Source organism: Rhamphochromis sp. 'chilingali' (genome assembly GCF_963969265.1).
Source record: "Rhamphochromis sp. 'chilingali' genome assembly, chromosome: 4".
NCBI lineage: Eukaryota > Metazoa > Chordata > Actinopteri > Cichliformes > Cichlidae > Rhamphochromis > Rhamphochromis sp. 'chilingali'.
The window spans coordinates 5,397,993-5,421,371 of NC_137948.1; the positions used below are offsets into that span (position 1 = coordinate 5,397,993).

At 38.9% G+C, this 23,379-nt stretch overlaps 1 protein-coding gene across 2 annotated transcripts; it reads right to left on the reverse strand.

Annotated features, from left to right (window-relative positions):
• LOC308395147 (multidrug and toxin extrusion protein 1-like) lies at positions 1-21,374 on the reverse strand. 2 transcript variants are annotated; one of them, XM_080879845.1, is made up of 27 exons: positions 21,029-21,374; positions 19,413-19,514; positions 19,229-19,297; positions 18,964-19,112; positions 18,585-18,627; positions 18,005-18,049; positions 17,818-17,915; positions 17,171-17,268; positions 16,886-17,067; positions 15,963-16,071; positions 15,706-15,781; positions 13,952-14,021; positions 6,995-7,096; positions 6,837-6,905; positions 6,466-6,614; positions 5,386-5,428; positions 4,449-4,493; positions 4,251-4,348; positions 3,882-3,979; positions 3,422-3,603; positions 3,239-3,347; positions 2,634-2,709; positions 2,175-2,244; positions 1,949-2,081; positions 1,373-1,467; positions 1,232-1,295; positions 1-1,159 (listed from the first exon to the last, which is right to left on the reverse strand). In XM_080879845.1, exons 1-27 carry the CDS (start codon positions 21,197-21,199, stop codon positions 915-917), a joined length of 2,790 nt encoding a protein of 929 aa, XP_080735971.1. In that variant the 5' UTR covers positions 21,200-21,374; the 3' UTR covers positions 1-914. The 2 variants fall into 2 exon arrangements, with proteins under 2 accessions (XP_080735971.1, XP_080735972.1); XM_080879846.1 differs by lacking the exon at positions 21,029-21,374 and adding an exon at positions 20,257-21,018.
• Between the last annotated feature and the right edge of the window lie 2,005 nt (positions 21,375-23,379).

The window sequence follows — 23,379 nt, forward strand, 5'->3', positions numbered from 1 at the left end:
GTCAAGTAACTTCGACCTTTTATTGACAAAACGAGTACAGTTAAACAATATTTCTATAAATCATTACTGGAAGACGTCCCACTTTTCATACCACAGTCATAGTTTTATTCTGAAAATACAGACTGTAAAGAATGTTACTTTAGTATTAAAACATCAGTATCTTCCTTCCACCAAAACAGACCAAGTGCCCAATCTGGAACCAGTTCCACCCTACAATAAAAGTTTTTTGTTCTGTTATATTCTGTTCTCAAACTGAAATGTGGCCTGGATCTCACTGTCCTGCACCAACACTGGACAAAGGTCAGCAGAAAAAAGTTATATAGTGTGTAAAGATGCACAGTGCTTTCTTTTTGCCTACAAGAGCAGGCCTAGTCCCAGTGAAGAGAGCGTGCTTTTGTGTTTCCTTGTCTTAACCCTGCCTAAGATGTACATGAAGGAAAGAGGTGGACTGCTCCAACAGTTGCAAGCAAGGATACACAGGTTTATCAGTATGCAAACAATATCTTTAAAGTTGCTACATACTGCTACAGTGTGAATGGTATTACAGCAAAATATAAAATGAAATGAGAGGACTGGACGCTTCATAAAATGTGCATTAAATTATTTGCAGGTTCTGTATGTTACAAATTGACTGTAAAAATATCATCAAACTGATTATCATTATCAAACAGTGGCCTCATTTTACACACATTTTCATTAAAGGCCTTAATAAAGTTGTCCTTTGTTTACTACATATTCCGCCCTTTTCATCTTATTGAATTCATCTCTGTGGCCGGACACTGTAAGACGGGGCACAGACTGCACACAGCTGTTCCTCTGTTGAATCAACAGTGTAAGTAACCCTCCCACAAAAGAAGGTGCATTTGTATTACTTAGATAAACTTTGTGCTTTTTGTCCAACTGTCAACTTTGCATCATTTCAGCAGTGGAGTGAGGACGGTGTTGGTAATGACTCCAGCAGCGAGGATGAGGATCATGATGAGTATCGCCAGGCCGCGCCGTAACACCAGCTGTGACACTGACAGAACATCTCCCACTGTAGTGGTGTTGGTGGTTTGACTCTCTTCTGGTATTTGCATCTCCATCAATACGTGGTCCACCTCGGCGCTCTCACCACTGGATGCAATAGTACTGATTGGGGTCTGGATGAGATTAGAGTCTAGGGTTTGGAAAGAGAAGTATGAATAAGACACTGTAATAATGGGATGTTTCAGCCAGTTTGCCCACTCACCTCTATTTTCCATCTTGATCGTGTCTTTTTCTTCTTTGACGCGGACTCCCGCTCGCACTTCAGCCTGATCAGACACAACAGTCAATGACATGCTTTGATAAGTGAAAGTGTGATAAACTGTCAATAGATGCAGGTGTGCACCTCTTCAGCAGCCTTCTTCCAATTGAGTTTGCACAAAAATGTGATGAAAAAGATCGACTGCACGAACACGCAAACCGTAAGGCCTGCCCAAAATCCTACAGCAGAAAAAACAGAAGAAGAAGAGTTTTAATGGGTTGCCTGCTTGTCAGGCCGGAGGTACATTTAATTTCTGACTGCTGCACACATTTGTTCCCAATACAGCATAACCTGAAAGACTTAACATGCGGTGATTGTCGCTTTCGCATAGCGTCAGCAGTATATGCATCATTTTAATGAAAGACAATTTAAGGTAAGATTAGATAAAGAATACTGTCTAAAATGTTTCATTTAAAAGGTTAAAGATTTAATTTTTCCTATTAGTACTTTTTTTTCTTTACATCTAATGTATTTATTTTTCTATGTAATTGTAATTCTGAGCATTTTGTATTTCATGATTTTGTGTAAAACTGTAAATAATCACCGAAAGATGACAACAACAGCAAATAATATTTTCTCTTATCTTGAATATGTCACATTAATTTACTGTGAAGGAAAATAAAAGAACTTGGAATGACTTCACTGCTCTGCCACCCTCACCTACAACTCCCATTTCGGCTGCAAACATCAGGGACACGCCAGTGGGTAAGCCAATAAAGTAGTACCCGATCAGGTTACACAGAGCACCAACCGACTGCTTTCCTACACCTCTGACAACTCCTCCAGTCACGCCCTGTAAACACAAACACAGATTTCTCTGAATCACATTTTATATTTTTCAGTATTAGCCTAAAATGTTGATCACTGCTGTAAAATCATTTCTTACCGCAATTGCATCACCAAGATGCAAGAAACCAAACACCAACATGATGTCAGAAACCCTCTGCAAAATATCACTAAAAAAATATGTGCAGTTAAAATACAGTCAAACACCATGAAGCATACACAAACTTGAAAAACGACCTTCAATGCAATGAGCTCCATGTAACATGAAATTATTTGATTATTGTGTTCGTTTTTATCTAATCAACAATGTAAACCAGTCTTGTTTCAGTTAATGAAATGGACACTGGGACAAAGGGATGAATAACAAGCGTAACTGTTTTTTTTTAATTTGGCACCCGTATGTGTCTGTGAGTCAGCATGAAAGTTAAAGCCTTACTTAACATTCAACAGTTCAAGCAGCCACATAAAACAACCTGATGTGACCTATACAAGAATACCAAAATAAGTAACGGAGAAACTCGTCCTAGAGTAGAGGTTAAAGGTCAGAAATTATACTTACAGCTCTGAAGTAAAAATGTATCCAATTACATTTTTACAGGCACAGAAAATAGCGCTGACAAAGCACGCTATTATGACTGCAACGAGAAAAAGAAACCAGAATAAAATGCATTACACTCTTTTAAAATCATTCAATTTTAATATTGAAGGAAAAAGCGATGACAAGAACACAGAAAGCACTTTAAATACAGCAGCCAGGTTTATTAGATTACATTTTTATTGATTTACTCTGATGGGTCAAGAGGACACAGGCAGCCAGTGGATTTAAACCCATGACCGTTTTGCTGTGAAGTACCTTCCTGCATGGTTTATAGCTCGGTACAGCTTCCTTCCACAGTCCAAAGACATCCATGCTAGGTTAGCTAATGATGGGATAAGCTCCCATCAACAATATGGTATTGGATAAGCTGTTAAGGAGGTGGCAGGACGGATGGATTTATATTTTATTACATTTATGCTTCATATGCTTATTTAACAATATTTTATTCAAAATTTTCTATTCATGAGGCTCAATATGAAATGAAACTAGAGCTGCTACTGCTCAGTTATCAGTATTTTTAGTGCTTTCCATTTATGTAACACAGACAATAATACGTCGGTTCTTACATGCACAGATGATGGGGACTTTGCTTGACAGCTTGGCCTGCTCGATGTTTCCTGCACCAAGTGCATTCCCAACCCGTACGCTGGCAGCACTAGCAAACCCTAGTGGAATCTATGGAAAAAGTCCATGTGTAATTCCAAAATGTAACGCCAAGTCAACATGCAAGCAAAACTGAGTGGAGTTACCATGTATGCTAGAATGGACAGCTCGTAGGTTATTGACTGAGCTCCCAACTCGGCCTCACTGATCACACCGGCCAGGAATCCTCCCACTTCAAACATCCACCACTCCAGACAGAGCATGAGCATGCTGGGGACAGCCAGCTGGACAAAGGGTCCCCACTCCTGGAGACAGTCAAGGGACCAACCTGTGGGTCAGAGTGACTCTATATGTCATCTTTCAAACTATTGGTTTAAATTATAATTTTATGATAGGCCTAGGATCAACAATTACCAATGAAGGATTTACATATATTTGACCTTACCATGAAATGTTATTTAAATCCCACACGTTTTAACTATTACAGAGATGTCTTAAAGTTTATTGAAACCCTCCTGTTAAAGAATAGTAACTGTCACGAATGACACAGCAAAATAAAAACATTTCAGCAAGTTCAAGATTCCCTGTAGAAGTAAAATGACTGACCTGCCCATGTAGCCTTATGCAGACCTCTCAAGTACATGTAAATGAATAAGACTGCTGCCAGCAAATACTGAGAGATGGCATTGGCTGCTGCTGATCCACTTAAAGACAAAAACACCGTAAAAAATAAACATTTAATGCCACATATTTAAAGTGACAATCAAATGAAACGCTATCAACAGAGCTACCCAAACTAAAATTAGAAGGTAATGTAAGTTTTATTTGACTTTTTAGTCATTTAATCTATCGTGCAATCTGTGTTAAATTCACTGAATCATTAAATAAAGAATTTAAAACACATTAGTTTTCTTTGACTGAATTTAGAGTTACATTCAACCAATGATGTCACAGGAATGATGGAGGAAAACTTACGCAACACCCAAATCCAGCTGATGGATGAGGACGTAGTTGAATATTGCGTTAAAGACATTTCCAATTGCTCCAGTTATAACTTGAGGACATATAATTCCCTGTACACCAAAGCACAAAATACACATAACATTCATGTTAATGTTTTAAATGCACAGCCAACTATTAAGGTAATGTTGGGCCATATGCACGTTCAAGCACCTGATTTTGAAGATACCTCCCCTGCAGCTGGTACATGAAAGCAGCCTGAAGAAAGCAAACATTAAATGATAAGAGACTCATTGACAGAAGTGAAGAACAAATTTGAGCACATGATCGGATCTTAGGTTAATCAGCACGCTAACACTTTTTACTGAAGATAATAAACAGCCAAAGCTGAGAAACATGTCAAATGACAATAAGTTACAGTTACTACAGATTCATTGCATTTATATGCCTCCACTGAATGTCATTAACCCTTGTCTACTCTGTCCCAGAGTTTGTGGGATTGCTTTCTGATTTTCTGCAATATAAGTGCCTTAATGTGACTGTTGTGAATTGGAGCTGCTAAAAAAATGAACTGAGCTAAGAATTTGGACAGTTAGCTAAGGTCCTTTGAATCTAGGCAAGGCTTGTATGTTGTCCCTGTGCCTGTGGGTACTCTTTGGGAATTCCAGCTTCCTCCCACAGTCCAGAGACATGCATATTAGGTTAACTGGTGATTTTTAAATTGGCTGGAGATATAAATGTGTTCGTGAATGGTTCGTGTCTCTTCATTAGCCCTGCTATACACTGTGCAGGTTGTACCCTGCCTCTAGACCTGTGACAGCTGGGATAGGTTCCAGTGCCCCTGCAACCCTGATTTGAACAAGTGGAAGAAAATTTACGGATGGCTTGAACTGAATCCTCTGGGAATAATGAGTGTTTGATGTTAATACATTGTAATAACAACCTAAAACGTTAAGCTGCTTCTGGAGAAAAAGTCGTCATCAACCAAGATCAGCAGGCGTCAAACATGAAAGACCGCACAAACCTAACCATGTGTAAATCTATTAAACTGTTAAGAACTTTGCATCTGGAACAGAGATCTAACAGATCTTTTAGCTGTGCTGAAATTGGTTATTTAACACCTTTCAAAACTCTGTCAAATCAAACTCACCGGCAGAGCAGGCATGAAGATCTTCACATAGAGCTGGGAAAGGCTTCATGTGGAAATGAAAAGACAAAGTAAGCCTGCAACACTGTTGATGGTGACTGCACATAAATTATGGGCACATTGTATTTTTCTTGTTCTTTTACTTCATTCTGCACATTACTGTTTCCTACTTTGGTAAACAACAGTGACTTCATTGTGTTATGCTGTAAAATAAACCCTGTGTGACCAATGATGATGCTTCATTTTTGAACTTATCAGATCCAACTAATCCCAAATAGTTTAGACAAACTGAAAATGCATCTCAGGTCTCGTGATGTCAATTACGTTTTTTGCAACTTTACCCAAAAGTCGAGACATGTCACTGGCATGTTAACATAGCATGTAGTCTGAGACGCTGCTGGGCTGTAAACCAGTACACAAATCTAACCAGTTATTCCTCACAGGTTAGTAATGATGAACCCTAAACTCACTTGCATAGAAAGCTGAGTGACTTTAACAGCTGACATGCAAATTGCTGTTTTCCTGAGTTTAATTTTAAAGCCCTGCAAGTACAAAGTTAAATATTTCCATAATCTGTGTGAAGAGGTCATAATTTGTTCTCCTGAATGAAAAATTCATGCCTTTGCATTACTGAATTCACATATTTGTGTTATGTTTAGAAAAAAGTCAGTGAACAGTAAACAGTAAGAACCAGCACACTGACAGTTCAGATTAAAAACTGAACAACGGTGGTGAAGAAAGTGGAGGATTTAGCAGTTAAACAGACATTTCTAGTCTATGATACTTCAACAAATGAACAAAACTGGTTTAAAAATATTTTTACACAGCTGGTACCACAGTTCTTTTTCTTTTTGGCTTTAGCTAAAATCTTTGTTCAGGAAAACGTCTGAATTTTCCAGTGCTCAGTTAACTGTTCACTGCCACTGCAGGTATAATGTGCTTTTAGATTACTGCATTGTTTTGCACAAACTAACAGTGCTTGGCATTTTGCATAATTTGTGTTTCTTTAAGAGTGAGACAGACACATGCTCAGCAGTGTCACAACATCCACGCGTCTGTTATTGCTGGTTAATAACAGCTCACCTGGCGACCTCTGGACTCTGTTTGACAGCAAGTAGGAGAGGCTCAGTGTTGATGAGGATGGCCCAACAAGGGAAACAGGCCAGCAGCAGAATCAGAACTCCCCTCTGGAGAATCACACCCACACGCTTCAAGTTACCGCTCCCATACGTCTGCGTGAAACAGGTAGACAGACGCTCGGGTGAGAAAAGTTGGAAAACACAGAATCCCACCAAAGAACAAGGGTATGACTGATCATAGAAAAATAACTCCACACAAAAGCTCAGTGTTGAGATGTTTAAAAGGGCATTCCAGGAGAACCTGGGAACCCAGCTGTGCTGCTTGTGTTTGTCTTGGTTACACAAATAAAGTGAAAGCTCTGGTGAGGACCCTACCTGAGATATGAGGGTATCACAAGTTAATGACAAACCGGTGCCAATGGAAATACCAGTGACGTTAACTACCTGCAAACGAAACACAACATGCATAAAGTGGGGTAAAAAATGATGCATATTTACAGTTCAACAACAAAGGCACTGAAATGTCTGCTCACCGCAATTGATAATGCTACAGCTGCAAGTTCAGTTTTCCCCAGGTGACCACAGAACACCGTGCTGACAAAACCGATCATGAAAATCATGAACTGGGAAATGACCTGAAGTACAGAAGAGGAGATACTGACTCTGTGTTGTATTTAGAAATACATTTAAAGGAAAAATAAATAAGTAATGAATATGGTTAAAACATTTAGTAACTTAAGGATGTTAAACATTTAAGAAATATTGAAGCAAATGTATGTTGTTGAGCTTTAAGCAAAATCTGGACTAATTTGACATATAATCCAAATAAGCCATAAAAACACAATTAATGCATCTAAAATTAAATAAACATGATGCCAAACTGATAGGTTTGTAGCTTGAACCTATTCGCTGGAACGTTGAAGACAATATAATTACACAGCAAAGCAAGACACAAGGCACCAAAGTTCTCTGGTTTACTCATGCATGAGGGAGACCTGCCTAGAGCCAAGTGTCGTCCCACCACTTGACCTCCATCAGACTCTCAGCCAGGCTCCCCATAGCACTCCTTTTATTGTGGTTACATGAATATGCATAGGGTCATTAACATATAGCATCTTACATAGGTATACATGTGAACAAAGAATACTGTGTGTGTGTGTGTGTGTGGTACTGCTGATCAAAGGGTCATATACATGAAAGCACAAAGGCAAACATCCTTGACACGGGAAGAGGGTAGCTGATAGGTTTGCAGCTTGAACCCATCCGCTGGAACGTTGAAGGCAATATAATTACACTGCAAAGCAAGACACAAGTAGGCAAGCTTCTTCATGTTTCTCGTGCACGGGAGAGAACCGGACAGGCACCGTTCCTTCGCTTGACCCCAGTTGCTCTCGTCCGTTCTCCCGTACCACTGTTCTTTTATTGAGGTTACATGAATATGCATAAGTTCATTAACATATGACGTCTACATACACACAAAGAGTACCTTGCCTGTGTGTGTGTGTGTGTGTGTGTGTGTGTGTGTGTGTGTGTGTGTGTGTGTGTGTGACTACGTTAATCCTACCATAAAATAATAAGACACGGTATGACCTCTCATGCTCCCAAAGTGCTGTCTAATACACACAAAGTTTGCAGACTATCAAGGATCAAAACCTCTACCAATCTACAACTAATTACAAAACTCTAAGCATATATAAGTAAATATTTCTAAGCATAAATGACAATCAACAATACAAATCTAACAGTAGCCCCCCCCCTCACCCTAGATGGTTCACCCTAGATAACACGGTGAGGAACTCCTGCAGCTCATCTAAACAAAAAGCACTTAGACTAGAACAGACGTAGCTACGTTAATCCTACCATAAAACAATAAGAGAAGGTACGACCTCTCTCGTGCTCCCAGGATGTGGGTGTGCATTCTAGTGTGGAATACATACCAAGCCTCTGCAGCCTGTTAAAGATCACACAACCTATCACTACACAATTAATTATACACCTCTAAGCATACATGGTTAAATATTTCTAAGCATAAATGACAACCAACAATACAAAACCTAACACAAACCTGTCTAAGCAACTAAACAGATATAAACAGCTCGGTCCTACAGTCCCGGGTTTGTTTAGTTTAAACAAACGGGACGAGATATAACACAGTCTTAATAACGAGTCCCAAGTTTACTGACACATGGCACAACGTCTGTAGTAAATCAGCTCTTCCTGTCAGTAACATCACACAGAGAGCGACAAACAGGGATGCCAAATAATGTCCGAATAAAAACACCACTACAGTTAAATATAGCTATTCAGTTGTGTCCACACAGTCTTACCACTGGTCCCGCTAGTTTGAAAAGTTGCACAAGCTCATTGCGGTAAACTGTCGGAATGAATCCAGGGACACATTTCTGGCAACAGCCGCGGGAGCTCTGTGCCACTTCACCTTCCTTTAAATCCCCCCTCGCTGCCTCTGTGCATTTTCCTGCTGTTTTTACCGAAGCGTCCATAATTGAACAGATCCAGGTGTTCTCTGCAAACAGCCGGACTGCTTTCTGTCACTGCTTCGCTCTCAGCAGCTACTGTATCTAGTAGAGGCTGATGTTTTGATAACGGGATCACGATGAGGAGGGGCCAGACACGCGCTGTAAGTTGAGGAGTGTCCTCGTGCATGTGTATACTGCTGCTGGGAAGTTTGGGAGTGTTTACACTTGTAAATAGCGCGTGCCACAGCACGGCGACAGACCCGCTAAGTGTGTGTTTAACACTCTCTGTCTAATCTATGGGGAAGGAAGAGAAACCAAACAAACAATTTTTATTTTAGTTCAGTAATTGGAAAAAAGATAAAAAAAATCTAGGTGGACAATAATTTCATAACAGTAGAAGTATGGGTGCAAAAAAACAGAACAGTCTTCCTCACACTGACTTGCATAAAGTTCGGTCCTCAAACTAATATACATTAACATACTTTCATCAGAAAAAATTTTGAAAATTAATAGTTTTTGCAGGTCAGACTGTCTGCAGAGTCTGTTTGCGATGCTGGATTGTTTTGCATCTGGGCAACTTTGGTTCAGGTGGTTGAGCAGGTTGTCTTGCAGGATCCTTGGGTACTGACCCCCGAGTGTGTGTGTGTGTGTGTGTGTGTGTGTGTCTGACAGGCAGAAACAGATGGTGACCAAGAGGACAAGAGAAAGAAGGTAATCTGACCCTGGACCTCAGGGGGATTCAGACCCATGCGCTTTTCTAGGAGAAATAAATGTAGGATATAATACAGATATGCTTTTAATAGCAATAACTGTTGTTTAGTTACATTTCAGTGATTCTTTTCAGAGTCTGTATGTTACAGTATTTGATATCCCATCTTTGTACTTTAGGATGCATAAAGAAACCATATAGTTTTATTTCTTGAAAATTTGAAGTCATCAGGCTGCTGACCACATGATGATAACTTTTCTACCATTTCAGATCTGTGACAATGTTGGGTCACAGAATAACGCTTCAGACACACAAGCCTGGAGAAACTACTAAAAACCTCTGTGTAATGGTTTTTGTTGCCATTCACAGAGCATCTGTGAATATTTCACCATTTCTTCTGTAGGTGCAGGATGGCGCCATTATCTGTCCAACGCTATCAAAAATGGTATATCCAGTATTTTCCTGGGTGTGTGTGTGTGAAATTGTAAGAAAGTCCTTAGGTATAGATAAAAGCAATATATGAACGTGTGTGTTTGGGTCAGCTGAGTAGGAAGGTGCTACACATAGCAGCATGGCTGCTTTGTTTGACAGGCGCACAGACACAGATAGCTGTAGGTGGCCTGGTTTCTCCCTCTGACCTATCCTCACTCCTGTGTTTGTGTTGTTGGTGCCTTTTAAACAATTTTATCAGAATGGCGTGATAAATAATAATAATACAGTGTGTTGTTCGCCTGCCCAAGAGGCTGTGCATTATTTGTATATTACTTAGCACTTAGGAGGTATCTGTGGCTATAAGATGGTAATATCACAACATTCCTCTTTTATATACAATCTATGTTTTTAACTCTTGAAAATGACTCTGAACAAGGTTATGCAAGTGGTGCAGGACTTCCATAAATATTAACATAGAGAGAAAAGACTGGAAATATTGATAAATGATAACTAAATAATGGGTAAATAAACAAAAAAACTAACAGTATACTATATGTAGATTAATTGTAAAATATTGGTCAAATTAAAGGTTTTTTTTTTAAATTTATGTACAGATTTTTAATGTATTTATTTCGGCGTGAGTCATTTCGATCTTCTACGTCTCATGTTCACTACACCTGAATACGTCTTAGTCTAGGAATACAATTACAGGGTGTTTTATAATGTTGATAAAGATTATCTACCAGTAAGAGGTTTAGTTTAAGAAATTAATCTGGTTTAACTAGACTTATCATGGGAAAGTCACCTAAATTAGAGTGGCCCGCAGTAAGAGCTTTCCTTCATGATTAAAAAAGTACCTGCTGGACTGACACAGCATTTCCACAAGGATAGTCTTTACAGCTGGTGGTTAAAGTGAGCACCTTCAGTTAATGGAGCCGTTTCATCATGTAGCTGGTGCTACAGAAGTACAAAGTAAGCAAGGGGCAGCTAACTTCAAATGTAGTGTCTGAAACTGCTCAGCAAATTTCACCAAACACAAACTGTTACACATAAACCGCAGTTTGGCACACACTGTGTCTGCGAGCCACAGCTGTTCCAGCGGTCTACAGTCGCCGTAGTAAAGAACTGGCAATGAGTTATTCACGTCACTGTGGAGGAATTAAAATCAGCTTGCAAAAAAAAAAAAAAATGCAGTCAGTCACACTTAATTCATGATTTAGCAAAGGGGGAAAGTCGCTTTTTGACATAGGACCATGTATATTTGGAAAGTTGTTTTTCACCTTAATAAATAAGATCTTCTAAAAACTGTAGTTTGTACTTACTTGGATGAGCTTTGTCAATATTAAAATTTGTTTGATAATCCTAAACCTTTTACATATGCAAAAATTAAAAGAAAAAGATCTCAGGAAGGGGGAAATTTTTCACTGCATGGTATATGTTTAAATGACATTTCCAACAAATGGTCATAGTTATGAAACAGAGCTCAAAATGCAAATCATACATAATGTGTCTGGGCCTGACTACGTGACAGTCTGTGCAACAAGTTACTTTTTAACAGTGATTATGCAGAAAGGGAACACGGTCATTCATGACAGATGATCTGGAAACTGGCGAAAATGACTGAACCAAGAGGGGGGTTGAGTGGGACAGAAGTCATTTCCACGGGTGGCTGAGCTCATTGCTACTGATCAACAGGATCAGGTTTCTTTATTGTGAATTGATGAGACCTCTGTTTGTCCCAGAGATGAGACTGATGACCTACAGTCATTTCTAAATGGGTTTTATGGAGCTGCTGTTAATGTGGAATTTCCCTACATAAGCCAACTTTTTGAAGCTTGCTTCATGAAAAGCCTCTTTTTGTTCAGGAGTTATTTATTCATACACGCTCACACTTAAAAGCCACCCAGTATGGCTACAAGTTTGTGATTGTTTAATGCTTCACTATTAAACAGTAAACTCTTTATTTTCAGATTTCCAACAGAAGGAACTCAAAAAACATCAAAACAACAGAGGAAATAGAAAAGAATGGCAGATGACTCAAAAATGTATTTGTTCAGCAAAGTCTCAACACTGACTAAACAGACCTTCATCTATTCGTTTAAAGCCTAAACCGATCATGAAAATAAAGATCTCTCTGATACATCTATTTAAAAAAAAAAAAAGTCCATAGTATGGTCTTTTGAAGCAAAAGGAAGATATAAGAAGACATTGTGCAGTGAAATGTTTGTTCTCGTGAAAAATGCTGGCATAAAATGTTACTGGTGGACGTTTAAGTTCCTTGTTTCCACCCAGAAAATACACATTTTCCATTTGCTTACAATTAATAGTTAACTCACTCACTCACTCACTCAGCAGATTTCCTCATAGACTGCATACTAAAATTGGATGCTGGATGCCCCTTGTTGGATAGTAAACAAGTTACTCAGAGCTTCACATTTTAGCCTTTGCAATCTTCGTGTTTTGAAAACTGACAGAAGGACTGAGTGGTGACTCACTAAGAAACCAAGTGAGACTGTATACTCATACAGTGAAGTGCATAACTGCCTTTTTCCTTTGCGATGCTAATGGGACCATAATTTCCTAAGTGAACATGATGTTGTATTTAATAAGATGTAACACCTGTGACAGAGCCACAGGTGAGAAAATGTTTACTGGGGCAAGCAGAACAAGCAGAAGAATTGCTTGCTGCTGTCTGTTATAGAGAATGCACATGTAAGACACTTTAGGTATCACATTTCAGACCTGAAAGCATCATCCATCTTTTGTATACAGTCTTTGGGTTTTGATACCTGATACAAGAAATTCTAAATGTGAATTTGGCCTGACGTTAGCATCCGCTCTTTTGGTGTGCAGTAAAGAAAATATGAGAGGGCTGCAGACCAGGAAATCAAAGAGTTTCTGGAAGCTGCACAGAGCTGAAGACTGGAGTAGATTCTCAGTATGGTCAAGCTGATGAGCAGCCCTATGACACTCAAAAATCCATCATTTTAACAGCTTCATTAGAAAGTGACTGATGATTATTCCAGCAAGAAGGATGATGATCATGATTATTAATGCCAAACCACGCCATACAGCCAACTGTGGTACAGACAGAACATCTCCCACTGTGGTGGTGGTGAAGGCTCTACTGCCTGAACTGGCTACAGTTGGGTCTGTGTTTCCTCCCTCAGCACTCAAACACGCAGACTCAGCTCCACTGACCTGGGCCTGACTCTGATGTGAATCTAGAGGTTTGGGGCAGTTAGAAAGAGAGAGTATTTGAGATTAACCCAAAACGTTCATGCGAGCCTCAAAGCAAGACTGTTTCTTATTACCAGTTCTTACCTGAGTGTTCCAGCTCAGCTGTTGCATTTTCCTTTGTGATGTGAACCCCTGCTCTCACAAGAGCCTGATCACAGACATCAAAGACACTGATTGTACATTTTAGCTTCAAATAAGAAAGCTTTAAACTTAAAGCAACTGATGTAGCTACTCACATCTTCTGAAGCCTTTTTCCAATCAAGTTTGCACAAAAAAGTGACGTAAAATATCATCTGAAGTAAGAGGCAAATGACAAGTCCTGTCCAAAGTCCTGTCACCGATCAAAAAAAAAAAAGTTCCTGAAAGCTTCTAAACAAATCCTCTGAGACAGTAACACACACACACACACACACAGTTTGGTTTTACCTACAATCCCCATGTTTGCTGCGAACATCAGGGACACACCAATGGGGAAGCCAATGAAGTAGAATGCAACAAAATTACACAAAGCACCAATCAGCTGTTTCCCCACACCTCTAAGAACACCTGCAGCCACGCCCTGCAAGTATCAAACACTGGTCATGCGGATGTCTCACGTGCTTTGTGAATGGTTATTCTGCATGATTTCTCACCGCAATGGCATCACAGATGTGCATGAATCCAAATATAAGCATGACATCAGCAACCCTCTGAATGATGTCTCTATAAAGATATAGAAATAAGACCTTTAAAAGGGTTTTTAGAAACATACTTTAAATTGATATTCATGCTTTCAATGTAACATCTATCTCTAGTCAGCAAACCAATAAAAGGAACAAGTTCAACTGCAGCAGTCAAACTGCATTTGAACCTGACATTGTTATTCCTCACTGCGGAGTTTATTGAGCGTGCTTCAGCTGCTTGACTTAATTATTTAGTAAGACCATAACATTAAACATAATAAAAAAAGTGGCAATATAGTTTATTATTAAGTGTTAGTTTTCCTTCCTTGATTCCTTGAAATTGTCCAATCTTCGTCTAAGGTCCAGTTATTCATGGTTGAGCCCAGGTACTTAATGATAAAGGCAATTTGAAAAAACCAAAAATAGACAGTCTCGAGTGTTTATTGAATATACCGAGTAACCACTCACACTGCTCATAAAAGCAACTGATCTCTTTCATTTAGTAAATTGTTGAATCTCCCTTTGGAGCAAGAATCTCAAAACTAGTTACAGACATTTACTTGAACCACTTGTATGATTTCCACAATTGCAAGGATGGCTACTGTGTCAAGTCTCCCAGTTTATAAATAATTGTTATAATTAAACAGCCATTTTCGGGGAATGCCACAGGATTGGCTTCAGTTGGGTTAAAATCAGCACTGACTTGGATTTTCAAAAACCCCTATATGCTTTCAGTCATCATCTTGCCATCATCTTTACAATATTCAGCTCATGCTTCACCCCTGTCACATTCTCCTATAAATCTGCTTTTAATTAAGTTGGAATTGTTTAAAAGGCCTCTGGCCCCCGAGAGAACAAGCCTCGAAGCATAATAGCACCTCCACCGTGCTTCACACATTAGGAAGATTTAGTGTTTTGTGCCACCACACTTTTTGCTGGGCTCTTGGGATAATTTTGGTTGGCCGGCCACTCCTGGAAAGGTTCACCAATGTGCCATGTTTTTGCCATTTATGTATAAGGGCTCTCACTGTGGTTCTCTGGAGTCCCACAGCTTCAGAAATGGCTTCATAGCCTATTTCAGACTGAGAGATCTCAGTTGCTTTGTTTCTCATTTGTTCCTGAATTTCCTTAGATATCTGCCACTTTGTCAGGCAGGTCGTATTTAAGTGATCTCTTGATTGAGAGTAGGTGTGAGAGTAATCAGGCCTGGGTGTTGCTAGAGGAATTAAACCAAAGATGTGATACACCACAGTTAATTTATGCTATAACAGGAGAGGGCAATTAATTTTTCCACTTAGTGCCATGTAGGTTTGGATTTTTCCCCCTTAATAAACACCATCATTTAGAAACTGCATTTTGTGTTTGTGTTATCTTTGTCTACCACTTAAATTTGTTTGATGAGCTGAGATATTTAAGTGTGACAAATATACAAAAAGAATAGGAAATGAGGAAGGAGGCAAAAACGTTTTCACATCACTGTATTTGAAGTCTGGGTCTGGGTGCCTCACAGGATGAACACTAACTATAAACTGAAGGATTTGTTAAAGGGACCTACCTGCTAAACATTAAACAGTCACAGATCACCGTTGTGCATCAACATGAAGACGATGACCACAGATAATGTATAATAGTCTGAATGGACTTGTGTAACATCACAGACTCAGCTAGACATCCACGTGTCTGCAACAAAGTAAAACTGAGTGTGTGTCTGTGAGTGCACTCACTGCTCGGAGGTGAAAATGTAGCCAATGACGTTCTTGGTAGAGATGATGAAAGCCCCAACCAAACAGGCAACTGCCACTGTGGTGCACAAACAAAGTAAAATGCACAGCGTGAGAGAACAGCTCACATGTAGAAATTTCAAAGAGAGAAGGTGAAGACACGACCTGTGTTTTCAGGGACTGTTTGCATACGTGTTGATAACACATGTAACCAGCCGTTTGCTTTCAATTATTTCTTTTTAAGATTACTCGTTTCTTACATGCACAGATGATAGAGACTTTGCACGATAGCACGGCCTGCTTTGGATTTCCTGCACCAAGAGCATTTCCAACTCTCACACTGGCAGCAACAGAGAATCCCAGTGGGCTCTGTGAAAAGATATGTATTTACACAGTGATAATGTGAAGTATTGAATTTCATGAAAATAAATGATCTCATTAAAGTTAGTTTAAAGGGACATGGCACCACTACCACATTGGTATGATAAGTTCAAAAGTAGAGCTAGAAGCTCGTTATCTTAGCACAAAGATTAGAAACAGACGAAAACAACAAGAGATGCTAGAGCCAGTCTGATTTGTTGTAGTGTAAACTTGCACAAGCTCAAATAAAACTGCCATTAGGATGAAGACAACACAAACACACACACACATGAAGAAACACACAAAGAAACCAAAGCAACTACTGCCAACTTCATTAGAAGAACAGAAGGAAACTGCCAATAAGGCTGGTAGTTTTCCTGGGCTGCAGCGCTGCATTGCATATAATCCAACAATGTTCCCTTGGAGTGGTGAGCATTGATGAGCATGTGCAGTGTGCTGCACAAACTGGAAGTAAACCATGCAGCAGGTGAACAGTCACTGATTTTACAATCCCACATTCATTGTCCTTTATTCATCAGGAATACAGAGTTGTATGGTGGTCATGCTTAAAGGGATCAAAGTCCTTCTTCTCAAGTATAGATTATACAAAGATTTTTTTGTTATAATCTTTTTATAAAATATGTTCTTATGAAGGATTATTAAGATATTTTAAAGCATTTTTATAGCTAAGATTAATTTAAAAGGTTATTAATGGGGTTATTAAGGTTATTAATTTCACTGTTTCATGAAAACAATAGAAAATAAATGGATGGATGAAATAGTCTCTCCAAAAACAGGAAAGGTAAAAATGAAAAAAAGTTACCATATAAGCTACAATGCAGAGTTGGTATGCTATGGACTGAGCTCCCAGCTCAACCTCACTTATCACACCAGCCAGGAATCCTCCGATTTCAAATATCCACCAGGACAAGCAAATCATGAGCATACTGGGAATAGCCAGCTTGATGAAGAGACCCCACTCTTGCAGACAGTCAAGCGTCCAACCTGCAGCAGAAGTTTGAAGAAAAAAACAAAACAAACACCATTAAAAGACGGCCAGCTTTTTAAACATTCACTCGAAGATCACGCTGTGGTCAAGAAAACTGACCTCCCCATGTGGCTTTGTGTAGACCCTTCCAGCAGATGTAAGCACATAGGAACAAAGCCAGCAAATACTGTGACATGGCATTGGCTGCTGCAGATCCACTTCAGTAGTACCATGAGCAGAAGAAGTGACCAAAAATAGAAGTAGGCACTTATTAAGAAATATAACGACACAGTATGAATGGAAAATATCAAGATTAAAACATGTACAAAGCGTCCACAAAAGCAGTTAAATTAGACAGTCTTAAAATAACATTTCATAATTGCTTTGAGTTTTTTCTTCTCCTGCACATTTTTTTTTTTTTTATGATTTTATGGTTTTGCCAGATTAGATCAACTGGAAGGATTCTATACTGTAAGTATACCTGAGTAAAAGTCAGGGATCTATCAGAATCAATAGGTTTACAGTTTTGAGCACAGTTATACTTCACTGTCTTTGCTAATCTAAGAAATGTCCAGATGTGCCACTGGAACTATGTGATGGACTCTCAGGTTCAAAATCTAAATCACTAAATAATTGTTTTTTTGTTTTTGTTTTAAAGCTTTAACACACCATTCCCGTGAAACACTTAAAGACACATATCTGCACCCTTCTAACCACTTATCATTCAAAAGTGATTAAAACAAAAAACAAACAAAAAAAAAACTCACGCAACACCCAGCTCCAGGGGATAGAGGAAGACGTAGTTGATGACAACATTGAAGACATTTCCAATTGCTCCAGTTATAACCTGAGGCCACATAATTCCCTGTAACGAAGAGCAAAACGTTTTCCATTTAAACTTAACTTTGTTACATGTCATGAATGTCATACATGTCTTATGTTAGGATACTGGACCTGATTTTGTAGATACTTCCCAAGCAGTTGGTACATAAAAGCAGCCTGGAGATAGAAAACAGACAAAAAGTTTGAACATTTTTTTGTCTTTGAACACATCTGTTGATTCTTGTATGATTGCCGATTGTAACTATTGTTTCTAAGAACTTTGTATATTGTTACTTTGTAATGTGTTTAAAAACTTTAATTGGATAGCTATTAAAATTTTAAAACTGATACATACAATCAAGGAGGTGATATAAGATCAGTAAACTGCAACTTATGTCCTGTTTGACTAATATTGTTGACATATTTTATTTTACGTTTGTTTCATGTATGTCATGGGTTCAACAGTAAGGCAAATCTTGTGTGGATCGTTGAGACAGCTCATTTAAAAAAAATAGAGTTCCATTTTTGTGGTTCACCTCCCTAAGGCCCGGTTCATTTTGGATGATTTCGCAAGTGTCCCTTACGAAACAGGAAGTGCTCAGAGTGGGTGTTCTCCCTTTTAGACATTCTCTGATTTTACTGATAGCTTCCACCATTAGCTTGTGCGTTCACACACAGGATCATGAGGGAAAACTGAATGCATCAAACTCACCGGGAGAGCAGGCATGAAGATTTTCACATACATCTGGGCGAGACTTCAGGCCAGAGAGACAAACACAATGTGTGAAAAAACTACATATCTACAATGCAGGTGTGATTACAAGTGCTCTTTGCCTACAAAACTGATTTGATTCTTTATGGCCTAAATTCAAAAAGGTGCTTGAAACATTTCTCAGACATTTTGACATGCAAGACCTGCAGAGTTGCTGCAGATTTGTCAGCTGCACATTAATGTCGCAAATCTTTTGATCTACCACATCTGCTTTACTTCTACTGTAGTGCAGATTTTGACTTAAAGTATATATTGTGCATTTACAGATGATAATTATGAATTTGTCTAATTCTGCTCTAGCTGTTCCTGTTGAACTTACCTGGCGACCTCCGGACTCTGTTCCACTGCGAGTAAGAGGGGCTCAGTGTTGATGAGGACGGCCCAGCAGGGGAAACAGGCCAGCAGCAGAATCAGAACTCCCCTCTGGAGAATCACACCGACTCGCTTCAAGTTACCGCTCCCATACGTCTGCATGAAACATTCAGACAAAGACTTACTGATCACATGACAAAGTAACAGTTCAGGAAAACAAACTTGATACCACAATCTCCTTGTTAAGTTGTTTAAAAAACATAGGCCCCAACCTGAGATATCAGGGTATCACAAGTTGCTGATAAACCAGTGCCAACAGAAATACCACTGACGTTAACCACCTGCAAATAAATAGATACATTCATTTAAAAAAGCATGTGTTCAGAATCCAAATGAAGACTTACAGAAGGCAGCGACAGAAAAGAGCTGATGTACGCCTCACGTGCGTCTCCTTACCGCAGCTGCTAGTGACACTCCTGCAAGCTCAGTTCTCCCCATGTGACCACAGAACACCATACTGACTGTACTGATCATGTAGACCATCAGCTGAGAAATGAGCTGGGAAAACAAAATCAAACGCATCATTATTATCCAGCAGATCATAAATAAATAAATAAATAAGGAAGAACTGTTTCATTAGAATTTTCATTAGTCAGAAATAGCTCATGATATACTCGCTTCTAAACTTCTTGCCGTCTTTTTTAACATCATATATTTTTAAACGCACAGATCAGGCTTCTAGGAAGGCACCAGAAGTCAAATTCATCATTTAATACCGACGTAAGGACAAACCAAGATTATTTGAGCCAAGAATTTAATTTAGAACTGTTAAAATGTTGTGACATGAAATTTTCTTTCTGTGCTTCAATAAAGTACGCAAGTATGACTGTACAAGTGTGTTTGTTTATGGTTAGTGTTTAAATGACCAAGTGTGTGTTTTAAAACAGTGTTATACATTTTTACATATGAAAAATAACATGCTGATGCTGCTGGCCTGAAACTTGAAAAACTATCAATTTTCAGACTGATGTTTAATTTTTTTTTTTTTTTTTTTTTTTTTTTACTTTCCTAACTTGTTCACAACAGGTCACCAAAGAGGGCAGATTTGTGTCTCTTTAGCCTGTTAGGCTTTTAGCCTGTAATGTGTAAACCACTACAATAAATAAACTGCATAAAAAGCAAAGAAATGTGTTCAGTGGATCTTTTCTTTATTGTCGCAATGCTTCGCTATGACCGTTCTTATACCATTCCCCGTTATATTGGAGATGGTACTAGGGCTCACTCTAAATAATTCTGCAACCTGATTCTGCAGACCACCAGCTTGAATTTGCCCTTCAAGGCACAGGTCCTATCCAGATCAGTCAAACATGGCCGGCTTGGAGCAGACACCAACTGTCCCCTCACAGCTGCTGCCAATCAGGCTTCAATCAGGCACCCGATTGTCAGCATCTAGAGTACCAGAAACTCAAAACACGAGTCAATAGCAGAATAAGCTGTTAAGTTTTTGATGGGCACCACCCAGAAATGTGGCATCATTTAAGGGGAAATAAGCAGGCATGTGTATTTTTTTTTTTATATATATACCTTTTTGAATTTTATAATTTTCATCACTTTGTCTCTTATTGAGATATTTAACTTAATTTAAATTATTTTGTTAAAGTTTCTATTTTTAGTGTTTTATCTTCTGTCGTGCAGGATCCTGCCACTTTCTGATAAACAGATTTAACACATTCAATTAGTAAAACGTGCAACAGTCTAGTTATAATGCTGATTTTTAATACAGCTATGTGGAATCAAAGCATTAAACAGTATGCAGCATGTTGTAACTCAGGCCTGAATGTCAGAAGGCTATAAAAGATTTAACATTCAGTAAGCAAAAAAAATAAAAAATAAGACTTTATGTCCGAGTGTTGACTTTTCATTTCATAACCAGATTGGAAAGGTCTTATTTGCGAGACTGTTACAGGAGTTGCACTCAGGTCAGAACTAGCTTAAAATGAAGCAGGTTTTTAAAATTTCATCTTTACTGTTGGGAATAAATAATTTTTCAGTGCCTCAATAATGCGTCTTACCACCGGTCCTGCCAGTTTAACAAGCTGTAGCAGCTCATTCCAGTACACCGGCGGGATCAAACAACGGGTGCTCTTACGGCAAGGAGAGCATCCTTCACCGGAGCTCTGAAGTTCATTCAAGTGTCCGTTCACTTCCCTTAAATAATCGGTAACCGGTTCTAGACCTTCCATGACCAGGAAACGAAACGCTCTAAACCGACTTGGATCCCAGACACCATTTACGGCCTCGTCCCCTGCAGTCACGGACACATGTCAGGCACAGCAGATATCCCACAGCTTGATCCACGCGGAGAAATCCACTGAAATCCCCTCGTGCTTCCACTGAAACGTGACGCGATATGTGACGTAAATGTCTAGGAAACGCTGTTGACGATAAACATGAGTGTGTTTTATTACAAAAACAAACAAACAAAGCTAAAACAAAAACGTCTTCAAAACAACAGTGTGTGATTTATGTTTTGGAGTTTATTTTAAAAAAATACGGGCAGGCTTTTTGTGAGATTATTCCACATCGTCTTCCTCTGCTTTCATTGCAGCCACGTCACGCTCACGAGCAGAATCACGAGACCAATGCCGAATATGGTCCTGAAGAATGTAAAAAAAAAAAAGGCTTGTCATACTGTAAAGACAGCTGTTCCATTTTCATGGAGATATCTGCAGACATGTATGGAGACAAAAAACAAACAAACAACAACAACAAACAAACTGGGAAACTGCTGATTGACGTATGAAGGATTTTAATCGGAATACTATGAAAACAATTGTATCAAAGCTGATGGGAAAAGTGTGTGAATGTCATTTTAACAGCCTGCTGACTAAAGATCTCAGCTCTCTCTCACACACACACACACACACACACACACACACACACACACACACACACACACACACACACACACACACACACACACACACACACACACACCCATCAATGTCCTCTTGGCTTCCTTTTGATGTAATGCAGAAAGAACCCTGTATGTGTGTTGCACCCTGCACGTTTACTTCTCTATGCTGTGCCACAGCAAAGATTCAAATGAGATAATTTTGTTTAAAATACTTAAAGAAATACATAATCACGTTTTCATTGTTGCTTATATAGCACAGAATTTTAAGTGTCAAACATATCACTATAAACATCAGCAGAGATCCAAACACTTCAATTGGGCTATTATTGGATTTCACATCAGAGGCTATGCATTAGCAGACAGTAATCGCTTTGGGGTCCTTAGATACTAAGTAAAGCGCTATACAAACACAGGCCATTTACCATTTAGCAAATGATTTCAAAAGACACTGCTCTTGCAGCTGGTACATAAAGGTAGTCTGCACAGAAGTAAGACAGATATAAGTTGAATGGTACAGGATGAGCTACATACATTATTTGTTCTTCATGGTAGGAGCAACCAAACATCATCCAAAACTCTGTTCGAAGTTAAGTTTCCTCTGTATTAAGGATCCAGACCAAAGCCCAGTTCCAAAGACGCTGGAACTCTGTGTAAAATATAAACAATATTTCACTTTATTCATATTTTATTTACAGAAAACTGTTTGAAAATTGTTTAAACTGAGATGTTTTACCATTTCATGATATATATTGGCTCATTTTGGAATTGACAACATGTTTGAGACAAGAATAAGTCCCCCCGAAAAGTTGAGATGGCACGCAAAACGCTGGAAAAGTAAGTGATACTAAACAAGTTAACTGGCAACATGACTGAGTGCACAAAAAGCAGCTTAGCTTGCCGAAAATCAAATCAATAAATTAAGTAGTGTTTGGTTATTTTTTTGTCATTGTGATAAATAGGGTTAAGACCAGGGGCGATTCTAGGATCAGAGGCTTGGGGGTGCTGAGCACCCAGAGAGCTGCCCGTCCAGGCAAGGTAAACTTTACTCGTCACGATGAGACTTCTTCCCTGTCTCTGTCAGTCCCTGCATCCTTAAATGTCTCCAGTTGTCCCGAGTTCCCTCTGACTGTCTCCTTGGTGCATTTAAACCCCTGTTCCTCCCTGTCATCGTCTGTTGTCTTCATCTCCATTATCAGTCATCATAATTTTACCCTCTCTGTGCAAGTCTGCGAATTTCTTTATTAAATCATAAGATTCTTAAATTCATCAAGTCTCTCTGTGCCTGGGTCCTCGTCACAAAACATGACATCACTGTTTTGTACACTTTAACACAATTTAATCCCCACATTTGTGAAAGAAAAGCAAAACACTTTTTTGAAAAGTCTGTAACAAAACCATCAAATCTGATAAAGGTTATTTAAATGCTGCTAAAGACTACTACAGCAAAAGAAAAATGTATTGGAATTTAAAAAAAAATACATATCCTAACGTTAATTACTGCGGGAG

What these genes read in the sequence shown, in the direction of transcription:
- LOC308395147 (XM_080879845.1), bottom strand. Translation starts at nt 21,199, where the DNA reads ATGGAAGGTCTAGAACCGGTTACCGATTATTTAAGGGAAGTGAACGGA. An exon ending in AGTCTCTATCATCTGTGCAT is followed by an intron (nt 15,782 to 15,962) that starts GTAAGAAACGAG and finishes TGTGCACCACAG; the next exon opens with TGGCAGTTGCCTGTTTGGTT. An exon ending in GTGATACCCTCATATCTCAG is followed by an intron (nt 6,615 to 6,836) that starts GTAGGGTCCTCA and finishes TGTTTCACGCAG; the next exon opens with ACGTATGGGAGCGGTAACTT.